At 36.5% G+C, this 20,717-nt stretch overlaps 1 protein-coding gene across 2 annotated transcripts in view; it reads left to right on the forward strand.

Moving 5' to 3' along the window:
- Positions 1-20,717, forward strand: part of MRPS9 (mitochondrial ribosomal protein S9) — a 35,304-nt gene that overhangs the window by 559 nt on the left and 14,028 nt on the right. For both annotated transcript variants that reach the window (XR_012997155.1, XM_076359967.1), the window contains exons 2-5: positions 6,570-6,749; positions 15,327-15,389; positions 15,482-15,512; positions 17,844-17,923. Coding sequence is in view for 1 of the 2 variants with exons in the window: in XM_076359967.1 (XP_076216082.1) it covers positions 6,570-6,749; positions 15,327-15,389; positions 15,482-15,512; positions 17,844-17,923 (354 nt within the window). In the remaining variant the exon portion in view is untranslated. The remainder of the gene's footprint in view (positions 1-6,569; positions 6,750-15,326; positions 15,390-15,481; positions 15,513-17,843; positions 17,924-20,717) is intronic.

The raw sequence follows: 20,717 nt of genomic DNA on the forward strand, positions 1-20,717 counted from the left end.
GCTTATTTTTCTTAATGTAAAGAAAAAGCGTAGTTAAGCGCTGATTTATTATATATATCGCTAGACTTGACAGAGCCGTGTATAGACCAAAGCCATACACAAAAGTGAAGTACTTAAAGATTCGTGAGTAAGTGGTAGTTTTTTAGGTTGGTCATCTTGAATTGTGTTTGGTCAGCAGGTAAGAAGATAACGAAGTCTCCCAATTCCTGCAATGAAGAGAGAAATGTGCTCCACAAGTGCGGTAACTTCTGATTAAACAGAGTTACCCGCTTGTTTTGAGAGATACCGGTGTTCAGCAGGTTGCCATTTCATTAAAAAAGCTTAGCTGCTGTCAGTGTTGAGGACAGCCGCTGTGTCTGTGCAGTGGTATTTGATACACCTTTATGTATATTTAATCAGTGACCAGTAAATGGATAAAAAGGCATGCTGGTAACACTTTCAAGTTACAAAGTAATTTAGGCTAATAAGGGCTGAAGCACTGTTGGGTGGCTGAACTAAACCAAACCATGGGGTAACAGGAGAGAAGGTGCGGTAAGGAAATGAAAGGTAATACTGGAAGGAGCAATTTGAACTTGTTTATATTGGTTACTTCTAGATTAACTTTACCCATTAGGCATAATGGTGTCCATGTAGGTAGTTCTTTACGCAGCAGTCAGAAATACACGCGCTTAAGTTGTGCAAGGACTGAGAAAGAGAATAAGGCTGAAAATATTCTAACACTTGATTTCGTTCTCAGTTAGAATAGTTTGTGTGGCTTTGGTTATCCTATATCAAAGGTGTGATTATGACAGTAACTTAGTTTTTCTGGCCAGGCACCTGCTTGAGTTTGAGCTGAAAATGATTTGTATTGTAAATGAGGAAATGATCTTGAAGGACAAGTCACAGTAGAAGATAGGGCTTGAAGGGGCCTTGAGAGATCACTTGTCTACCCCTCTCGCCCCCAGAGTTGGGATCAGTACCTAAGCTTATAGCTATATACAAATCGTCTAACTGTCTGAACCAAAGGATATGAAGGGAATTAATGGGAGGCAGGGCCCAGGAAACTTAAGAGACTGTTCTTTCCATTAGGTGTAGTTAACCTGTGGAACTGATGAGGATGTTCAGGGTACTAAGCATTTATGTGAACACAAAAAACAAGTTCAGAAACTCAGAAGAAAATTCCACTGAGGACTGTTAAAAACAAGGTATCAGTATGTCTTTGAACCGCAGGTTGCTGGAAACGGGTAAAGCGTCCTGGGAAAATTATTACTACTTGTTTGTCTTCTCCTTGTGCCTCTGATACCGGCTACTGTTGAGGACAGGGTAATAAGTTGATGTACCCTTGTTCTGACCTGCTATAACCATTTCTTACATCAAGCGCTTATCTGTCCTTACTGTTAGGGAACTTTTTTATGATGTCTACCCTAAAAATCCCTTGCTGGAGTTTAGTTCATTATTTCCTGTCTATCTTAGTGGGGGAAACAGTTCAATTTCTTTTTTTTTTTTTAATTTGAAAGTGTCTTGCATTGAGAGAGGAAATGGGAGAGAAACTTTGTAATTCCAGTTCCCTTAGCTTTGACTGAACAACAGGTTTAGTTTCCTGTTCTTCTAATAAGCAAAACGCAGAGATTTAGCACAATTAATTTATAAAGAAAAGAAATTATCTAGCTTAGTTACTGTCAGTCACTTCTGATGTGATTGAATAGCTGTTCTCAACGGAATAGTTCAGAGTACCATGCATGCTATTTAGTTTGATTGGGTCAGGTACCTTATCTAAATCACTGTGGATGATATATGTATCAGAAAGAGATGATAGCACTTTGGTGACAGTCTTTCAGAACTACGTGCTTGGAATGGAGTAGCTTTTTCTGCAGTTGTTAACTAAGTTAGAGTTGAAGAGCCTGTTAGTATTTGATAACTTGTGCCTCAAAACAACCGGATCTAAATTCTGTTTCCCGTTATGCACATCTGACACTTGCCATGTATCTATACATTTACAACTATCTTTTATTTCCATAGTGTACAGTATAAGCAAAACTCAATATGTAAACGTGGTCAAATATGCACAGAAAGTAGATTTTCTGGGTGGGGGAGATGCAGTTTTACAGTTACCTGTCAAGAGACTTCATTCTGAGAAAAAGTTTCTTCTGATGAAATACTTTGAAATCAGGTATAAAAAGTAATATAAAAATACTTATACATATTTGCTGACACCTTGTGATACTTTCTGATGTGTTTTACAAAATACTTCCTAAAACATAAACCTGATACTGCTTCATATAATTAGTTTGTAGGCCGATTGAAATCTGAGATTGTGTAAATATTGTTTAAGTAAATCAACTAAACCACATTTTTGTAAAACAGCACACTAGAAAGCCAGAACTCGCCTATTGAACAAAAAGTAATTCTTTAGAAACTTGGGATGGGTCCGATCATTTACATTCTGTATGATTGCTACATAATATATGTTTTTTCTTGTGCAAGAAGTGACCAGAGGACCACTGTTGATATCTTGTATGTCTACTGGGTTCAGTAGCACTAGCTGTGCCAGAAATCAGAGCAATGGATGCGGGGCAGCTTTAGTCCTGCATACTGATGTGGTTATACAGCTCCAGCTCCGCATCTCCTAGTGAAGTTCTACCCCAAAGACAACTTTTTAGTACAAATTTGTTTGTGCGCTGCATGGTTTTGGAAAAGGAGATGGTTGAAGTCTGCCAGCTTAGTGCATGGAAGCAGCATGAAAACGGTGCAACTGTATGCATGCCACATCATTTGGTGTCATCTTCTAGCTCTGTAACTATGTCATGTTGTAAAATGGACAATGTTTTATCTTGAATTCAAGCCTCCTGTCTCCGATTCCCCCTTCCTCCCATTCCAAAAGTACAGGAAGCTTGATTCCTCTGTTAGTGATGTGTTGATTTTTATATCCATATAACTCCAGTGAAGCAAAATGAACAGGATGACTAAACAGACAGGTCCTAGTTATTTCTCTTCTTGGAAAAAATAGGCCAGAGAAGTTGAAGTTGTCTGAAAATGCTTATTTTTTTCCTAAGGCAAATTTTACGTACGCTGATTTTCTATAAATTTACTGTCTCCCTGGAAAATCAGGATTTGCCAAACTGTTTTAATGCTAGGTTGCTCGGGAAGGAGTCGGGAGGGGAGGGTTAATACCAAGGAGTTGTGTCCAGTTTTGTGACCAAAAGGCTTTCCCTTCTCCCCTGTCCTGGTGGAAGAGTCTGTTATTTCAGGAGTACTGTTAATAACCATTATTATTTAAAAAATGGTGAGGTTGCTGTCTGCACTAATGCTTTATGAAATGTGTAAGAAGTGAATGCAAATCTCTGTGGTTTCCTCTAGAAAGTAGAGGAGCATGCTTTCTTGTTTGACTGAAGTGCCAGAAGCATTTAGCTGTGCCTTGCAGTTCTTGCCTGTACCACCCATGAAATAGTACTCTTATCCCAAAAGAGGTACCCAATACAATAGATATTAATTTGCATAAGAGGGTGTTTTCTAATTATGAACAGTTTGTGTGTCCAGGGACTTTTGATTAGTGACGAATTGAAACTAGGGAAGAATATGGAACAGGCTGCCCAGGGAAGTGGTTGAGTCACCATCCCTGGAAGTATTTAAAAGACGTGTAGATGCAGCGCTTAGGGACATGGTTTAGTGGGCATGGTGGTGTTGGGTTGACGGTTGGACTTGATGATCTTAGAGGTCTTTTCCAACCTTAATGATTCTATGATAATATGAATAGCTTGAGGGAAGGAGGACAAAAATGAGAAAATTACAACAGAAATTGACAGAAATAAGATGAAAGCAATCTTTTTTTAAAGTATTCTGTGTAAAGCATAGCAGAGAGAAAGCAATTTTGGACCAAGTAATAAGGAATCATATGGTCATTAACAAGAATTACAAATAATTAGTTACTATTAAGACAAGTAAGACAGAAGATTAATTGAATTCTTTCCCGAGGAGTGACTAGGAGAGAAGAATAGGAAATATGCAGAGATACCTCTGCTTTCATTACTGCTTTCTAAGGAAATCACCAGAGCCTTGCCTGTGGAAAATCTGTACACTTAAAATTTTGATTATATTTATTTTAATTCTGTATATGTCAATGTAACCTCACAGAAAACACGAATATTAAAAAAAAAAAAAAGGCAAGGGGCAAACCAGGACTAGCATTGCATATGATGCATATAAACTGTGGAGAAAACAAAGCAACAACAGGCTCTTCAGCACCAAATTCTGCCTTGGAGCTGTTTTTACATCTTTTCTGGCAGAGGTATTGGTTACTTTTCTGAGGTACACACCTTGTATCTTTAGGCATATCTTTATCCATGTCAGGTTGTAAAAGCATAGAGGGTCAGTTCTTTCAATCTTATGTGACCTTGTTATTCAAAGATTACTTTACTTCTATATCAAACCTTACTGAATTCATAGGTCCTATCCTGCAGCACAGGCATGTGCTGTACGTGGGTTTAAGGCAGGGTATTGCAGTCTTTATTCCAAACTGACATTTTAAGTGGGGTTGTTAGATTTTGTATATTGAAGCTTGAGACAGTCACGGACAGGTAAATCGATCATGAATAGCTTTACATATGTGCAGCAAATTGGATGCATTGGACCAGTCCATCCTGGGCTGCCAGATGTCCATAATACCACCCAGGCTCTGTGAAAGTACAAGAAAAGCTGTATTTCATTTCCTGTTCATGTAGGACTTGACCATGTAATACAGAATGCCCAAAGCTTCTAGTCACAGGAGAAGTTTGTGTAAGCTAACTCGTGTTACTAACAGAAGGTGGAAGTTCGATCCGCTTTTGTGTTTGTCTTGCAAATATATCCGTGTAATCTTGTTTTGATGAGATGTGTGTGTTTGTATCATTGTGGTTATGACTAGGTTTGAAGATTACTGTTGTATTTGCATTAGTTACAGGAAGATTGCAAGTATTTTATGCTATTCATATTAGCTTAACTCAGAATGGTAAAATCCATCAAAATGGTCAGCATGTCTAAATTGTGATCTGGAGAACACAATTCCCGTGACTCGGAGAACGCTTAATCATTTCAAATACTAGCTTTAGTCTGTTGCTCATAATAAGAACCCTAAGTAGTTCACTTTGTTGTGCATGTTTGGGTTTTAATGTTTGGCTAAAGGTAGACTGAGGCTGCAGCTCCAGGAGCAGCAGAGGCAATTTAATAATTTGTTCAAAGAAATGAAGGTAAAGAAGGGACGGCTTCTTTTCTTCCTTGCTCCCAGTTGCATGGTTCAGCCACCATTTCCTGTCAGCTTTGGCTTTTCTCAGAGCCTTCTCTGAATCACGCGGACTTACCAGCTCAGCAGAGAACTGCCCACTCGTTGGGAGGAAGCAGAAGTTAGTGTTCTGCCACATTTAGGGAGCTGAGCTGGCTTGCAGAAGAGCCTGAGTGCCAGATCTAGCACAGGGCGAGTGAAGGGAGTGGAGGAAAGAATGCTAGCAGAGGTGGACTGTGAGATGGGCTCGCTCTGCCTTGTGAAACTGCACTGTCTGCTCACAAAGCCAAGCCGTGGCATGTTGAAGGGGCTGGAGAGAAGTCTTTCAGGGTACTATCTGGTGAACAGAACTGGGCGTTTTTCTGACTCAGAAGTGGTTCTTTTTCTGTCCTTGCTTTTCTGTCCCACGTACCCTTTTTTTTCTTGTGATTCCCTCCCCCGGCCCACAGAAGACCACACAAATAATCAGTTTTCATTCAGTTTGTGGAATAATTAAGCTGCAGAGGACTTTAATACTAACGTTGGAGAGATAAAATAGTGCATAATATTGGCACTAGGCCAGAATTGGGACATTACAGCTCTGTCAGTGAAGCTCCTGTTTGTCTGGCAGAAAGCTTGATTGAAATTAGTCATCTTAACTACTGATTGTCTTGATAGAAGAAAAACCAAACCTGTATCCCACAAAGATGAAAAGATAACTGTCCCCTGAGTTATGACTTCTGAGCTGGAACAATGCTCAGTAGTAGTTGCTGGTGAGAACTACCCTACTAGTTTCCTAATTGTTCTACCTGAGAAGGTGAAATAGCTTAAGAATCATTCCGGCCCTGTGAGCAAGGAAGGAGCACTCCATAGCCTTTCCAGAGCCTTTAGTAGTGTTTGTGCAGCCACATGCTTCTGGAAGCCACTAGAGAGCTGCCCCACAGATTCTTTTCATGCTTCGTTATGGGATGCCTTTAGGTGAAGGCAAAACCTGCTTATTTGCTGATAGATTTTTATTTTCTTTTAAGACTGCATCTGTTGATCAGTGCTGTGTTTTGCTTTATGTTCTTGACATATGATGCTACATTTCTTTCCATCAGAAAAATCTTCTGAATTAATTGTAATGTGTGAGAATGTTCAACTTTTAGAATGTGTTTATCTGTTTATGGGCATTAAACAATTGGAAGAAAATGGTTTCATGAGTAATACTGCCTTTTCTAATTTATTACAATAATGTCTTGAATCTTGTTATAGGTATGAATGGTTTGTTATACTATTCATTTTATTTAGAGCGCACTGTGCCAAAAATATAAAATAAATCTCTCACTTTTCTTTTTTTCTTTTTTGTTTTTGTTAGATGTTAAGGCTAATGTATACTGCCACAGCAATGCAGAGCAAAAATGTGGGAGCCTCAGGACCTGAAAAGTACACGGAGGCATTTATTAAAAAACAGATTGAAGAGTTCAACCTAGGAAAGAGACATTTAGCCAACATGATGGGAGAAGATCCAGAAACTTTTACCCAAGAGGATATTGATGTAAGTACAGTTGCTCTGTTGGAGAAGTAATTTACTGTTTAGTTTCAGATATTGAAAGCATTTTACTTCAGCATGAGCCCCTCAGCTCTCTGTGAATTTTAATCAAACTGTCAGAATAAGAAAGAGTGCTACTATACATTGCAAACGTTGCAACTGTGACTGTGAATAGAGATTCTACCTCTGCTACCATGTGAGGTCAGACATCACAGTATAGAGCTGTATACCATATCTTGCTAAAGCACAGTAGGTCCTTTTTAAAAGTCCTAATGGATAATCCCCTTGATCTGACGTTGTAAGAGGCACTGTAAAGGTTTATGTAGCACTTCGAAAGGTTTACCCACAATTTGACCTGCTGTGTATATTCAGGTCAGGTTTTCTTCTATGATACTGTGGTTGCTGGTAATGCAAATTAAATTTTATAGGATGTTTTACAACTAACGCTCTGGTTTAGCTTAGGGATTTTAATATAGATGCAAATCTAAGCTCATACCAGTAGCTCCAAACATACTATTTTATTGCAATTCCCTCTGACAACTGACAGATAGGTGGCCTCCTCTTTTTCTGTGTCATTTAGACTCATGTATAGATGTGCTGCCTTTCACTCAGAAAAATGTTTTGTTGCGTGGATTTTTTTTAATGTCCCGCCTCGTCCTCTCTTCTGTCATTTCCGTCTTATTTTATCACACCTCAGAGGTAGGGAGGAGAAATTTCATTTGGTGACATTCACTCTTAGGTGAAGCTGCGTGAAGTCTCATGGCTGAAGCTTTCTCTGTGCAGCAGCAACGCTATTACTATAGCCATGGCAGCACGGTGTATCAGCAGGGCCCTTAGGGTAGACGTAGTAATGTGGTATGTGCCAAAAGAGAGGTGTGCGTGGTTTAGTTTTTTGAAGGGGAGAAGATTGTTTGTTGCGCCTCTCAGTGGCAAAATACTGTCAGCATAGCCGTGTCCACGTAAGAGGTCTTGACGGTGTGCTTGTGCCAAGAAAAAGAACTACATCTGTAGGTGGTGATACAGGCTGATTTCAAACACATTTGACAAGCTTCAAAACTAAGTTCTGAAAACTCTGAAAATAGACAGCAAAGTAGAGAAGAGACCCACAGTTAATGGCCTGCTGAGAAAAAGACTGAAATGAGACTTGAGTCTTATCAGGTATCAGAAAATCCATCAGGGAAGCTTGACTTCAAGTCACAAATCTGTAGGAAATCAAGCTTTATGAGTACAAAGCTATGCACTGATACTGTGACTACTTTCATTCAGAATTGTAGCTATCACTTTGCTTTTCTACAAACAAGTGCCAATGCAGAGACCCTTCCAGTCTCAGTGTAGAGGGGATAAGGTCCTGTCAACAGTAAAAGTATTCTTTGAGGCATCTGGGTCAGCAGTAATAGCAGCCTGTTTCTTTACATTAGCTTTCTAACTGCTGTACAGACTACAGAATTTCCTTTTCCTGTATTTTTCAGATGTTTTTTCTTACCTTTGATGACCTTTATCTTTTTGAGTTACTTTCTTGTAAAGTATTCATGCACAGACCTGCCACCAGAATACCTCCCATGTTAGTACAGTACGATGATGATGCTAATAGTTCAGTTTGTTTGCCCAAAAGGTTAATGGTAGGAGAATGCATTAATCTGCAGTCTGGCTTTCTTCCTTGATAGGGTCTAGGGGGAAGGCTTACAGACAGCAAGACTGTGAGAAATGGAAAATGACCGTACCTAAGTAGTGGTTTTTTTCTTTATGAATCCACAGCACTATGATCGTTTGCACAAAATTAACTGAGCTCTATCATTAGGAAAAGCAGATTCATTCTGGAAATTAGCTTTTACAAATGCAGTGCAGGTGACAAGAACAGGCCTACTTTGCAGACTCTCTTTCTGAAAAGGTGGAGAAGTGGAGCCAAAAGAGTAGTGTTCTGTTTGGTGATATCAAGTATTTTGGTACAGGTTTGATTTCTTCGTATTCCATCAGGTGCTGGAAAATACTTAGTGTGTAATAGTGTCTGCTATGCATAATTAAATTTCTGTTATAAAAACATAAAAGCTGCTTAAACACTGGCAGGAGAATTATCAAGCTTTACATTTCGAACAATAGTAATTCTTTCTGATGAGTGCTTATATACCTCCATGACTTCTACTGTTAATCAGTCTGTGCAGTGTATTTTGAAAGTAGACATCATAGGATTCTGTCCTTCACTGGAGTTTTAGGTACAGTTTAATAAAAGTTAAACCCTGTGAAGTTTTAAACAGGAAAATAAGTTGACTTACTTGCTAATCCTTCTGGATGTTGTGGAAGCAGAATTGCCTCTTACTAATACTTTTATTTAGGAATGAAAAGTTAAGCTGTGCATTACAACTATATTTCTGGAGGAGAAAAAAAAATCCAGCAAATTGATATATAACTCTGCAGAAGTCTACCAATGGCTTTTTAATTGGTATTATAGACCTTACTCTGAAGCAACGATGTTTTATTCTCCTATGTGTGAATATGTGCTATGAAGTTTCTCTAATTGATTTGCTTTGCCCATTCCATTTGATGTATCATTTTTCACAATATTTCATAATTTGTGCTCATTTCTAATGAACAGAGTCGTTAGGACAGGCATGTCTAAGTACAACTGACAGCTAACATTAGGTGCCAGATGCAGTTTATAAAGCTATGTAGAACTGCAGAGAACAGTTTAAATAAATTAGCACCTGTACATTAGTCTCACTTGCTGGTAATTTATAAGCGAATCAGTAGAGATGACATTTAGGTAAGTCATTGATCAAGTTAACAGCTGCATACCCACTGCCCAGCTGGGATACCTAATTAATAGAGATTGCAGTCCTGACCTAGTGCTTTTCCCTGGTTGAGTCTGTAATCCTTTTATTTTGTGATTTAACTTTAACTTATGGTTGCAGTAAACAGCCCACCTTCATTTTCCACTGTCAGTTCTGTGATATTCTACTTTAAAGCCCAGAAATCTAAGTAAGATTAAGTATTAATCTTCATGACCTATTTATATGCCAGTATTTTTATTATACATTTTTATGCAGTCACTAAATGCTCTCCCAGATATGAGATCATCGTAAAACAATACTCTTTCCCCATAGGAGTTAGTAAAACTCAAAAGCTAGAGATCTATGTTTGTTTTCTCTTGTTGTCTGCCTTATGACCTAATAGGTTGTTGTCAGCAGATGGAATAATTTGAATCTAAAATACATGTTTATCTTCACTAGCATACATGTTGTTGCAAAAGTACCAGTAAGGTTGTTAACTATGAAAATGCTAAATGTGGAAAAACTTCATTCCTCATAGGGTATAGTTTCTTCCAATGAATTAAGACTTCTTTAATGAAAAATGGTTTGTATTCAGTCGCTTTTAAAAGTGGCTCAGCACATCTGATTTCTGAAAAACATTCAAATTTTAGCAATGGAATGCTAAAATTTTAGTTGGAAATGAGTGGATATTGGCATATGTGAAATGTCAGAAACATTATTCAGAACAAAATGCATTTCTGAACTTTGTTGTCTGCAAGAAGAGTGTGTTGTCCAGCATTGTCCTTACAAGAAATATTGGATTTTGTATTGTTTCTTAAATAGTTGAAGCTAGAATGCTTTTTTCAACTTTTTTTTTCCAGTGGGGCAGAACTCTGCATCAGTATTTTCTTCTGTATCAAAGTCCATGTGAACTGATGACTGCTGTATTTTTTTTTTTTTACTCTTTTTAATACTGTTCAGTGTTTTGAAACATTGAAATGAAGATACAAATAATGACTTTCTTTCAACGGGTTTTGGGTTTTTTTTTCTGCTCTGCAAGATCTGGACAAGACATTAATTTTTGTTTTGTAAATGATTAGTATAAAAAAAGGTCATATTAAAAGAAGGTGGGTTTTTTCACATAATGCTAGTGGGTTGGGTTTTTTTGGTTTGTGTTTGTTTTTTTTTTTTTTCAAGTGATGGGGTTAAAATATCACTGTGAACTTGAAATGTCTTTCTGTCCAAGCTAGAATTCAGCTTTAGATAAACAGTGACAAATGATTGGGGTGATTTCAATAAATTTTAGTAGTTAGTTGTTAGAAGAGGATTTTGTTTTAGAAGGTAAACTTAGGTGTGTCACCGATTTAATTAATTTTTTTTTTGTTAACCTTTTCTGTCTTGTTAGATAAAAAAGCTATTTCAGGGTTAACGTTTCACATCCCATTTTTATTTCATTCATTCCTGGTTCTACCCCAAATATTCTGGATTTTGGATGCTGAAAGCTTCTGAAGAATACTGCTAGTGTGGTTAGAAGGAAAAACAGCTGTTCCAGCAAACATCTCTGAGAAATTCTGAAGTACTGTGGCTAAATAATGTGATTCAAGAGGCAAGGTTTAAGAAGGGAAGTGGCTCTCGTGATCAAGTTGAGGAGTAGAAGAAGCTGAAACAGCTATTGCTCAGGCATTTCATTAAAACGTTATGGCATAAAGTGTCACTTCTCACCTTAGTGTTTTGATGAGTAAAGTTTCGTGTATATTTGAAAAGGAATGAGCTGGATTCTTGAGCCCTCTGCCAAAAAGGATGCTGCTGCAAGGGAACCCCAGGGTGGAGGGGTTTTTTTCTTTTTTTTTTTTTTCCTTCTTCTTTCCTTGTTTTTTACAAAATACCTTTCCTCACTGGATGTTACTTAGATGACTATCTTTGCACATGATTTGAGCAATGAAAATTAGTGGAATGTTTTGTGTTTGAGCTGTAAATTCAACAAAAGTGTGGGAAGATGCTTGAGCAAAATCAATTTGCCCTGCCAAACCTCTCCTACTTATGGCAGGTTATTTAAGGACTGAACTGTCTCAGTCTCCTTTCCCTATCCCAGTATGACTCAGTCAACTCTGTTTGAATTAAAGTATTGAATTCTTAATTTCTCAAGACACTAAAAAAAAAAAGTAACCCTTACTGACCCAGCTGAACTTGTTTGATTCTGAGTTTGTCTTTGATGTTTGAGAAAGTGAGCGAACAAAACTTCTTGGCTTGTAGATAGATAGGAGGGAAGGCGGATCAGAAGTCAGCATGTGCAACACGCACGATGAAGAGGGAAAATGGGGGTGTGGCAGGTATACTGAATTTGCACAACGTGCCACATGCAGTGCTGGACAGATTATTTAATGAATTGGTTTGCATGTTTGAAGTACTGCCAGATATGATTTTTTTTTTTTAAATAGGGATGGAAGCTTGTTCTTATTATTCCAACTGGCTTGAATTCAAACTTATAGCTGAAAGTGAAAGACATTGTGATCCTGTGGGCAGTATATTGAATCATCCAGTCCCTCAATAAGTGATGATATAACAGGTTTCCTTTTAGTTTGTTACAGGAAAGTTAAGTTTACCAGTGCAGTTTAAGAAATGTCTGATGTAAACCATCTTGTTACTAACATGTATTCATTATGATCTGCTAGTTTTAAAGGTGTGACTACTGGGTTGTTTGTTGTTGTTTTTTTTTTTTTTTTTGCTGCATGGATCAACAGTAGAGTTTAAAAACAAACACTTTCAAATCCTGAAAGGAAATGGTTAAATTTTTTTTTTAGTAACTCATAGCAGAAGCAGGCTGTACCCATTCCACCTTTTTCCAGTAGTTTACGTAATTATTTTTGGAAACACCATTGTGTTACTAGGTACCAGGATTTTTAATCGTGTTTCTGCTGAAAATAATTATGGATGTTTCTTTTTTAGAAAGTTGTGTTTTATTTCCAAATACAGTGGCAACAGTGTGATTTAACAAATAGAATTGTGAAATAGCAGCCCAGAACCTGTGGAGGCTAGAGTGGGGTGGATGAATCTTGTATAGCTGAAATGATGGCCTGAAGAAAGTAGTTCATGGTCATATTCAGCGCAACATTTCCTTTCTCATCTAGAGTTTAAGTCAAATTAAGCACTAGAAGAAGGATATGGGCCATGACCCTTAAGCTGAAAACCACTCCTGGAATGGAAAACTGCAGTTAAATCTAAAAGGTTTCCTGGGAACTTTACTGCTAGCATTTAAACCATGATTATGAAGTTTTAAGAGGGATGTTCACCTGCTTTTTGTATGTTCAGAAAAATGCAGAATGTGCAGTTAATTCTCTACAGAATTTTGACTCGAGACATGGAGATTCCTGAAAAGAAGCCTGTGTTCCAAATCTGAAGACATTGTCAAAAGATTTCAGGAAAATATTTGATGGTTATTTATGTGCCCCAGCTGCAGTTTGGAGAGACTAATTCTGATGTCATTCCTAAGGTTGATCCACTATCTTATTTTATTGCTAGTACACATGGGTGTTAAGAATTACAGTTTTTCCAAAATACCCCTTTTCTACAAAACCGAAACATTTGCATAGACAAAATCAGCTTCTATAAACGAAGTTTCCGAGAGGCAGACTGACTTGCTATGTAGTTGCTAAAAGTACAGTCTGAGGACACAGCTATTTAAAATTAAGAAGAAACTTCTGAATAAAGTTGAACTGGAGTCTGTTGCATCCCAGGATAGTTCCTAATGGGATGTAAAGACAAATACCCCATCCTTGATTACATTTCCATAAAAAGGGAGAAGGCAGGAAGACTATTTCTTTCCATTTTGGAACAACAAAAAAGTGAACTTAAAGTGAACTATTATTTTTTGGCTAGTTGTTGTGTGGGGAGCTGAAAGTAGATGTTAGGATTTCTTAATGCAGGGTTTGTTTATGCTTCAGTGTGAAAGACATGAGTATACACTCAAGCAATATAAAATAAACTTTCTAGAGGTAGAAGGTCTCAGACGGCAGCTACTCTCTTCATTATAAATGTTAAATTGTTATATTTGGCATTTATTAAGGTGTCATAGTTACAGTAACTGTTTTGACTGAGATTCTGGAAATGCTTGTATAAAGACTACGTCTTAAGTACACACACAGTCAGTCTCAGTATCCTGTAATAAATTCTTTTAATATATTATATAAGGTGTTTATTTAACATCATTTGACTCACAGCAGATTTCTCTATTGTCATCATAATTAATCCCCATTTGTTCATAAATAGGTGTTCACCTACTGTGTGTATGCATAAAATGCCCATTGACTAACAAATGGGAATACAGTAGTCACTAAGAGAAACAAAATTACCATTTCATAAAATCAAGTTAAGCCTTTTGTTTGCTTCAGAATTCTCAAAATTTCTGTTCAGAATGCCAGCAGGGGATTAGTGAAAGTAATAGGTTAGGTCTTTTTACACTCCATGCATATTAAATTGGTTGAAGCACTGACAAACCACTCCATGTCCATGGAAAAAATTATCAGCAAGTAATAGCCCTAAGATAGCCTAACCAACAAAGAGTCATTCTTCTTAAACTCTGATTTTATTGTAATTCTACTTTTCCATACTGTCTAATGGAAATATAAATGAGACCACTGCCAGAAGGGTTTATTCGGGTAGTCCATGTTACTGTATGAACACAAGATTTCTGTCTCAAGCACTACTACCCACTGTCTGAAGTCGGCTACACTTGCCAGACCCCTACATCTGGGGGTTTTTGATGGCTAGCTTTTTCTGTTTTGTTTTTAAAACCAAATGTAAATAAACAGCTCTCATAAATGCATATTTTTGCTTTATTAAATTATGTTTTAGTTACATTGAAGAGGGGGAGAGTAGGATGATGTTGAACAGAAATGCATGTCATTGGGCTTAACCTTTTAAGGTGCTTTGCCTTACATTTTGCCAGAATGATTTGGAATATTGGTACCTACTTTATTTGTTGGAGGCAAATAATACTAACTTTATACATCATATGAATAGTGGTAGATATTGGTTAAGTAAAAGCAAATGATGTACCTTGTACTTAGTGAAAACAGTGGTAAACAATGAGTGTGTAATGAATGTCATATGTTTTTCTAAATTGTTTCAGCAAACCCTTAGGTATCTAAGGAGAAGAAAGATGGTATTTAAGAGTCTTTCTTCTCTGAGCAATTAGTTCAAGTTCAGCAAAGATTGTAGTGATTCACAGTTGTTTCCAAATGCAGTGATCAATGAAATGCTTATTTAGGCTATGTAAAATATCTTCTACTGCCACAACAAACATTGCTTTTAGACTTGAGGAAACTACATCTGTAGAAACTGAGATTCTAAATATGTAAAACTTTGCTTTGTCCAGTTGCTTTAAATAAAATTTCCATGCTTGGTCTGTCAGTAGGCACTGTTAACAAGCATTGATATTTTCAGAAAGATAAATTAATGTTGTGATTTCCTCTAGAAGTCACAGCATTTGAAATTTTATGGGAAAATCACTGTGTATAAAGATGGTCTTTGCACTTGAGTAGTTCTGATAAGTTACGATAAATGCATACCATAAAAACTAAACTCTGCAGAAGAAAGTTCACTCATTCTGATATAGTAGAGTACAGCCTTCAGAATGATGTTTTACTTTTCCTGAGGATTCCTGAGAAAATGATCTGCTTTTCTTTTCAGCACAGCACATACACGGCACTCTTTCTTACTGACTTGGTTGCCTACTGTACAAAAGTTATGCTATTTTTCTCTACAAGAAAGTACCTAAGAAATTTTTCAATGATGCTTTTGTGGAAAAAATTACATATATGATCTCTCCTTTTGTTTTCAGAGAGCCATTGCCTATCTCTTTCCTTCTGGCTTATTTGACAAACAAGCCAGGCCCATGATGAAGGTAGGATTTTTTTTGTTGCATTTCTGAGTAACTGTAGCTTCAGATTTTAAGTAACTTTTTCCCTTTGCTGATATTTGTTTGTTTATTTACAGCATCCTACTGAAATTTTTCCAGAGCAGAGGAGTAAGTGTTCATAGATATATTCATAGATTTATTATTATTTCTAAGTATTAGAATTTTTGCATATGTAGAATTCTTTATTTACACAGATATACTTTTTTCCCTGCATTCCTAAAAACTGCTAAGACATGAGCATTAAAAGCCTGATCTGATATTCTGGTTTTTAGGATAAAAAGTACTGCTGGATTCTGGAATACCAGTGGTCTTTTCAGATACCTTGTTAACTGACTATAGATAAATGTTTTTCATTGTTTAAAAATAAACAATAGGTAGGATGACGTGCAGAATCCGTTGAAGTCACGGGAAAACCTTTTGTTGAGTTCAATAGCTTTTTGTCAGAGCTGTCTATCACAGCCATAAAATATTCATTAATACTATTTTAAACCAAAAGTTTTCCTGGTAACTTCATTGCTCTAAAAGCTTAGAAACTACAGCTTTGAAATTGCCAGATGAGAGCACAGGGAGAGTGGAAACTCTCCCAATCATGTCTCAAGTTTTGACCTGAAAGTCCTAACTCTGCGCTTATGTCCATACTGTTTTTGCTCTTGCTTCTGAGACACCGCATGAAGTCCCAGTTGTCAGTGATATGCCAGTGTGTTGGTCAGTGAGAACTTCACTGAAATCGCCAAATTAATTTTACGTAGAATATTTAAAAGATATGTCAAAACTTGTTGTCCCCTTTTGACTCACATTTAGTATGAACTGGTAGCATGGGTGTGAAATTCTACATTTGCTGAGCTATCACGTCCCAGATGGACACTTCTGATTATCAGCAAAATCTTGTAATTTTCCTTCCTTCCTTCCTTTTCCTGTTCCTGGAGTTAATTGATACTTGATGTTTTATACTTGATGTTTTTGGGACTTTGTGTGTCTTTTAGAAAGCGGTCTAAATTATCTGAAATTTTGGAATTTGAGCTTTCAAATGGTATTATGCATTATTTTCTAACTACACGGTATTGTGAAGTAAAAAGTAGAATGCGAAAGGGTAAGAGAGTTAATCATCATGCAATTTTAAAATCCAAGGGCTGTTTTATGGTAGAACTAAGCTACTATTCTATATGCTTTCAGGACTAAAGAATTCTTTGAAATGCTAGCTGTGTCCTGAGGAGTGTAAGAACTAATTAGTAAAAATGTGTATCTCTGTATTTACATCTAAAAATAACACTTTGAATAAGTAACCCTTTTAAGGCAGCTTTGTCTTGTCTATGCATTATGTCTTCGATAACTTTGAAGTACAAAAATGTAAACTTATACTTCAGAATGTTCCCTGAACAGTAATTTCAACAAAACATGCTTTCACAGCTGCATACATGGAAATTCACACATTCCACTAGTAGTATGTGTAGGTAAAAGCCCCCTGTATTCCTTCTGTTCTAGTACGTTTTGCATCTTTCCATTCAACTTCTGCTGTATTATGTCTTAACATTGCAGTGCAATCCATACCATGCTTATCAGGCAGGTTCTTGGAGTCTTACCTTTGTCTATAGCTTGTAGATAGCTTCATTTGAACTTCGCTGGATAAAATGTCTGGGAGTTTCTCTGCAGTTCAATTTGTAAAAAGCTCTCAGGTTTTTATTTTTGTCGCTTTTCTTAATTTGGAAAAGATCCTTGTCATGTTACATTTAAGTTTGATTTTTTTTTTCCTGAAGTTGAAATTTTATTTGTCCTTTAATGACATTTTTTATGAATAAAATAATCTGGATGTGCTGAATGATACGAACGTGTTTTCTTGCTGAACTAATTCTGTAGACTATAGCATAGGTCTTTGTATTTAAATATCCCAAACATATCAACATGAACAAGTCCTAAAATCACCCAAGTTCTGAATACAGTTGTGTTAACCCACAAAAGGCAGTTGTATGAATACTTAGTTTAGTTTAGACATATTATACGAATAAAAAATTTGCTCTGGGTATAAAGCACTGTTTTCAAGAGCTGTTAATCTTTCACCTTTCACAATCATTATGTAGATTTCACTTGTCTCTTAATTTGTACTTCTTCCTATTCTAAAATGGATACTTCTATCTGTAATACCAACTACAGTCTTTGAAAGTTTATTTAGGATGTACATGAGGGATTCCCTCATGTTAAACGATATTTAGAGATGATATATTAAATATTTGGTTATAATTGCAGATGGAGATTGGTTTTTAACAAGGCAGTCTAAATCATTAGATTACCAGACAGGTTGAATATACCCGTAAAATGTCTTTGTTCTCTGATATTTAAAAAGGTAATCAGTATTATGAAAGAGGTTTATAACTGCAATTAAATACAAGGGGTTTTTTTTAGTGAGTGTATATTGCTTTCTTGTCTAATCTTGATTTTTATTAGAAATCCAGTGGGGAGAAGATGGCCGACCATTTCACTTTCTCTTTTATACTGGCAAGCAGTCATATTATTCATTAATGCATGTAAGTATGTTATAATCTGTAATACCTAATGTTAGCTCCCAGTCAAGTACACGTTGTTCTAGAGGTGTGTATCAGGAGCTCCTGAGTTTACTTGTATTTTCATGGTAGGCCATGATATCACCACTGAAGCTAAATGCAATGTATATTTTTATGTCACAATATCCATTATTAGGGGCATTTATATTATTAGGGGCATTTTTACATCACATTTAAGAGAACAGACTACATGATAGTTCTTGCTTTAATTTTTGGTTTACTTTACAGTTTTGGCTATGGACTGGGTTTGTATAGTCTGAACGCTTTCTTGTAGGCTGTTTCTGATTAGTAGCATAAGGTTAGTAGTTGAGAATGCATATAGAACAAAAATGGCTAGTTCTAGGAAAATTCATTGTAGAATACATTTTTTTTTCCCCTTCCTTGAAGGGCAAAGCTATAGGAAATGTTATTTTATTTGTGCTGACATTTAGTGTGAAGAAAATTTGCATTTAAACTGCTTAATTGATTTTTCTAAGACTGTTCCATTCATGCAAACTTAAGGCTTTTTCTGATTAGTACGGTTCCAGGAGTAAAGGATCTGCATCTGTTTACCTTTATGAAAAAAGCTGTATCTAATAGAACATCACTAGACGCTGTGTCTTAACATGGATTATGAACAAACATTTCATATCTATGACCATCAATGGCACAAACATTATCTACCTCTTTAGAAGAGTTTATAGAAAGATGGGCATGTTTCTTAAATGTACTTACAGAAGACAAAAGCATTAATAATGTATGCAGAAATATTTAATTGGACAATCGTGTCAGACTTTGTTTCCTCATTAGCTGTCTTTAAAAGTTAGTTCTGCGGTTAGTTGGTTGTCAAAAAAAATACATTTTATGTTAACAAATTCAGTGCACAGCTTTACTGAGTGTAGTGTTTTTATTAGAATTATCTGATATATATTTGCGTTCTGCGTACCCAAAGGACAAAATCCCCACTTGTCAGGTACATTTATTTCTTTGGGAGAATAACCCCCCCCTCTTTTTTTTTGTTGTTGACCTTGGGCAAATGAGCTTCTTGCCCTGGCAGAAATGAAATGAATGATAAATGTAGAGTGTGTCTTTGCTGAGTAATGGAGCTGCAGCATAGGCTTTCCACAGAGGTTTTCTCCTGCACAGCCGGAGGCAGCCCGAGGACCCCTGCTGTTCATTTAAATAGGTATGTCAAATCTGCCTCGAAACGCCGCTGGTTTGATCTGTGGTAATATTTGTGAAGGTTCCATATGGACTTGAGCCCCCTGCAGTGCTAAGAAATAATGTACAACGCTTCATGGTGCAGACGCAAATTTTCTCTGAAAAGGGATGCAATGCTGCGTTTTAGCTGTCGGAGAGGATGATGGAGCTGACGCGCTAGGCCTGTCAACTTGTTACACGGATGGGTTGCACACAGCGAGGCTGTGGAAAATCTGTGCCTTTTAACTTTTCTACTTAATCACGGTTGTAGCATTGCCTTTAGACTGTATGCTACATTAATTCTCTTCCTGCCTTCTGCCTTTCATCCCAAGTTTCACGGAAAAAAGTAAAGCATGCAGGTCTTGTAGAGGAGCCTATCAAACAGCTGTCATCTGACAAGCCATTTGCATTTGTTTTGGCTGAAACAGAGCAACCCAAGGGCAAGATGTTTTGTTGCATTCCATCATAATGAAGAAATTACAAATTTTACAAGGAGCACAAGTTTATTTTTAGCTCTTCCTAGCAGTTAGAAAGAGTATGCAAGCTTGCCTTGGAAATCCTAAAAGAATAGTGCGCATCTTGTTTCTAACAGTGTGGCAACCACCTTCCAACAAATCTGTTTGACAAATGCATTTTTCATTAGTATAGGATACTTGAGTGTTTGACTCTTTCTGAATATTTTCATTAAATAGGCTCCTATAAACCTAAATCCGTTAAGTGAGGTTTAATCAGGTTTTTTTTAGTCAGCCAAGTGAAACCCGAAATCTGCATGAAATTCCCAACATTGTTTTAACCTCTTATTAGACTAATGTGTATTTAAGAAAATGTATTTTGAAGTCTCAAAGCTAATTAATTTGGCTGGGGAAAAAAAAGGGTTGTATGTTAGTACAGTCTAGTGTAAGTAATCAATCCCATTTGAGGATGTCCTTTAAATTGCTACATTAAGTCTAATAAATCGGATAAACATAATATTTAGCTTAAAACTGTGTGCCGTTAATTACTACATAGACTCATATGGAACTTGAATTTTATTATTTGCTGGTAATATAACTGGTCACAGCATTATTTGTTCAGTTAATGCTAATAAATAATATTATCCACTTAATAAAAATAAACTGTGTATATTCACATGTATTGTAACTGCCAATATATATGTTGTTATGTCTTGAATATTAAATGAACTTTCATAAAGGATATTTGCTTTATACTCCATTGTTGTCTTTGTTCTGCCTGTTGAATAAAGTTTAGCTGTAGGGAAAAGGACAATTTATTTTTCTTCTGATACACAAAAGAATGTTTATTGCATGAAACACCACTTCACAAATGTTTGATAGTATATTTGATCATCATTTAACTTAAAAGTTTTCCAGAGTAATATTTTTTGTAATGTGCAGAACAAGATGAAATGGTCTCTTCATACCGTTCTGTCTAGCAAAATAGTAATTTTATGTAATTGTGCTTCTTGTACTTTTTTAGAAATATCAGAGGTTGTAGATCAGAGGTAAATGCTCTAACAATAGAGCATTTTAGCTCTTAAAAAAAAAAAAAAAACCAACCAAAACCTAAAAAACCCCAAAGT

The sequence above is a fragment of the Aptenodytes patagonicus genome, chromosome 1 (assembly GCF_965638725.1).
Source record: "Aptenodytes patagonicus chromosome 1, bAptPat1.pri.cur, whole genome shotgun sequence".
Classification (NCBI taxonomy): domain Eukaryota; kingdom Metazoa; phylum Chordata; class Aves; order Sphenisciformes; family Spheniscidae; genus Aptenodytes; species Aptenodytes patagonicus.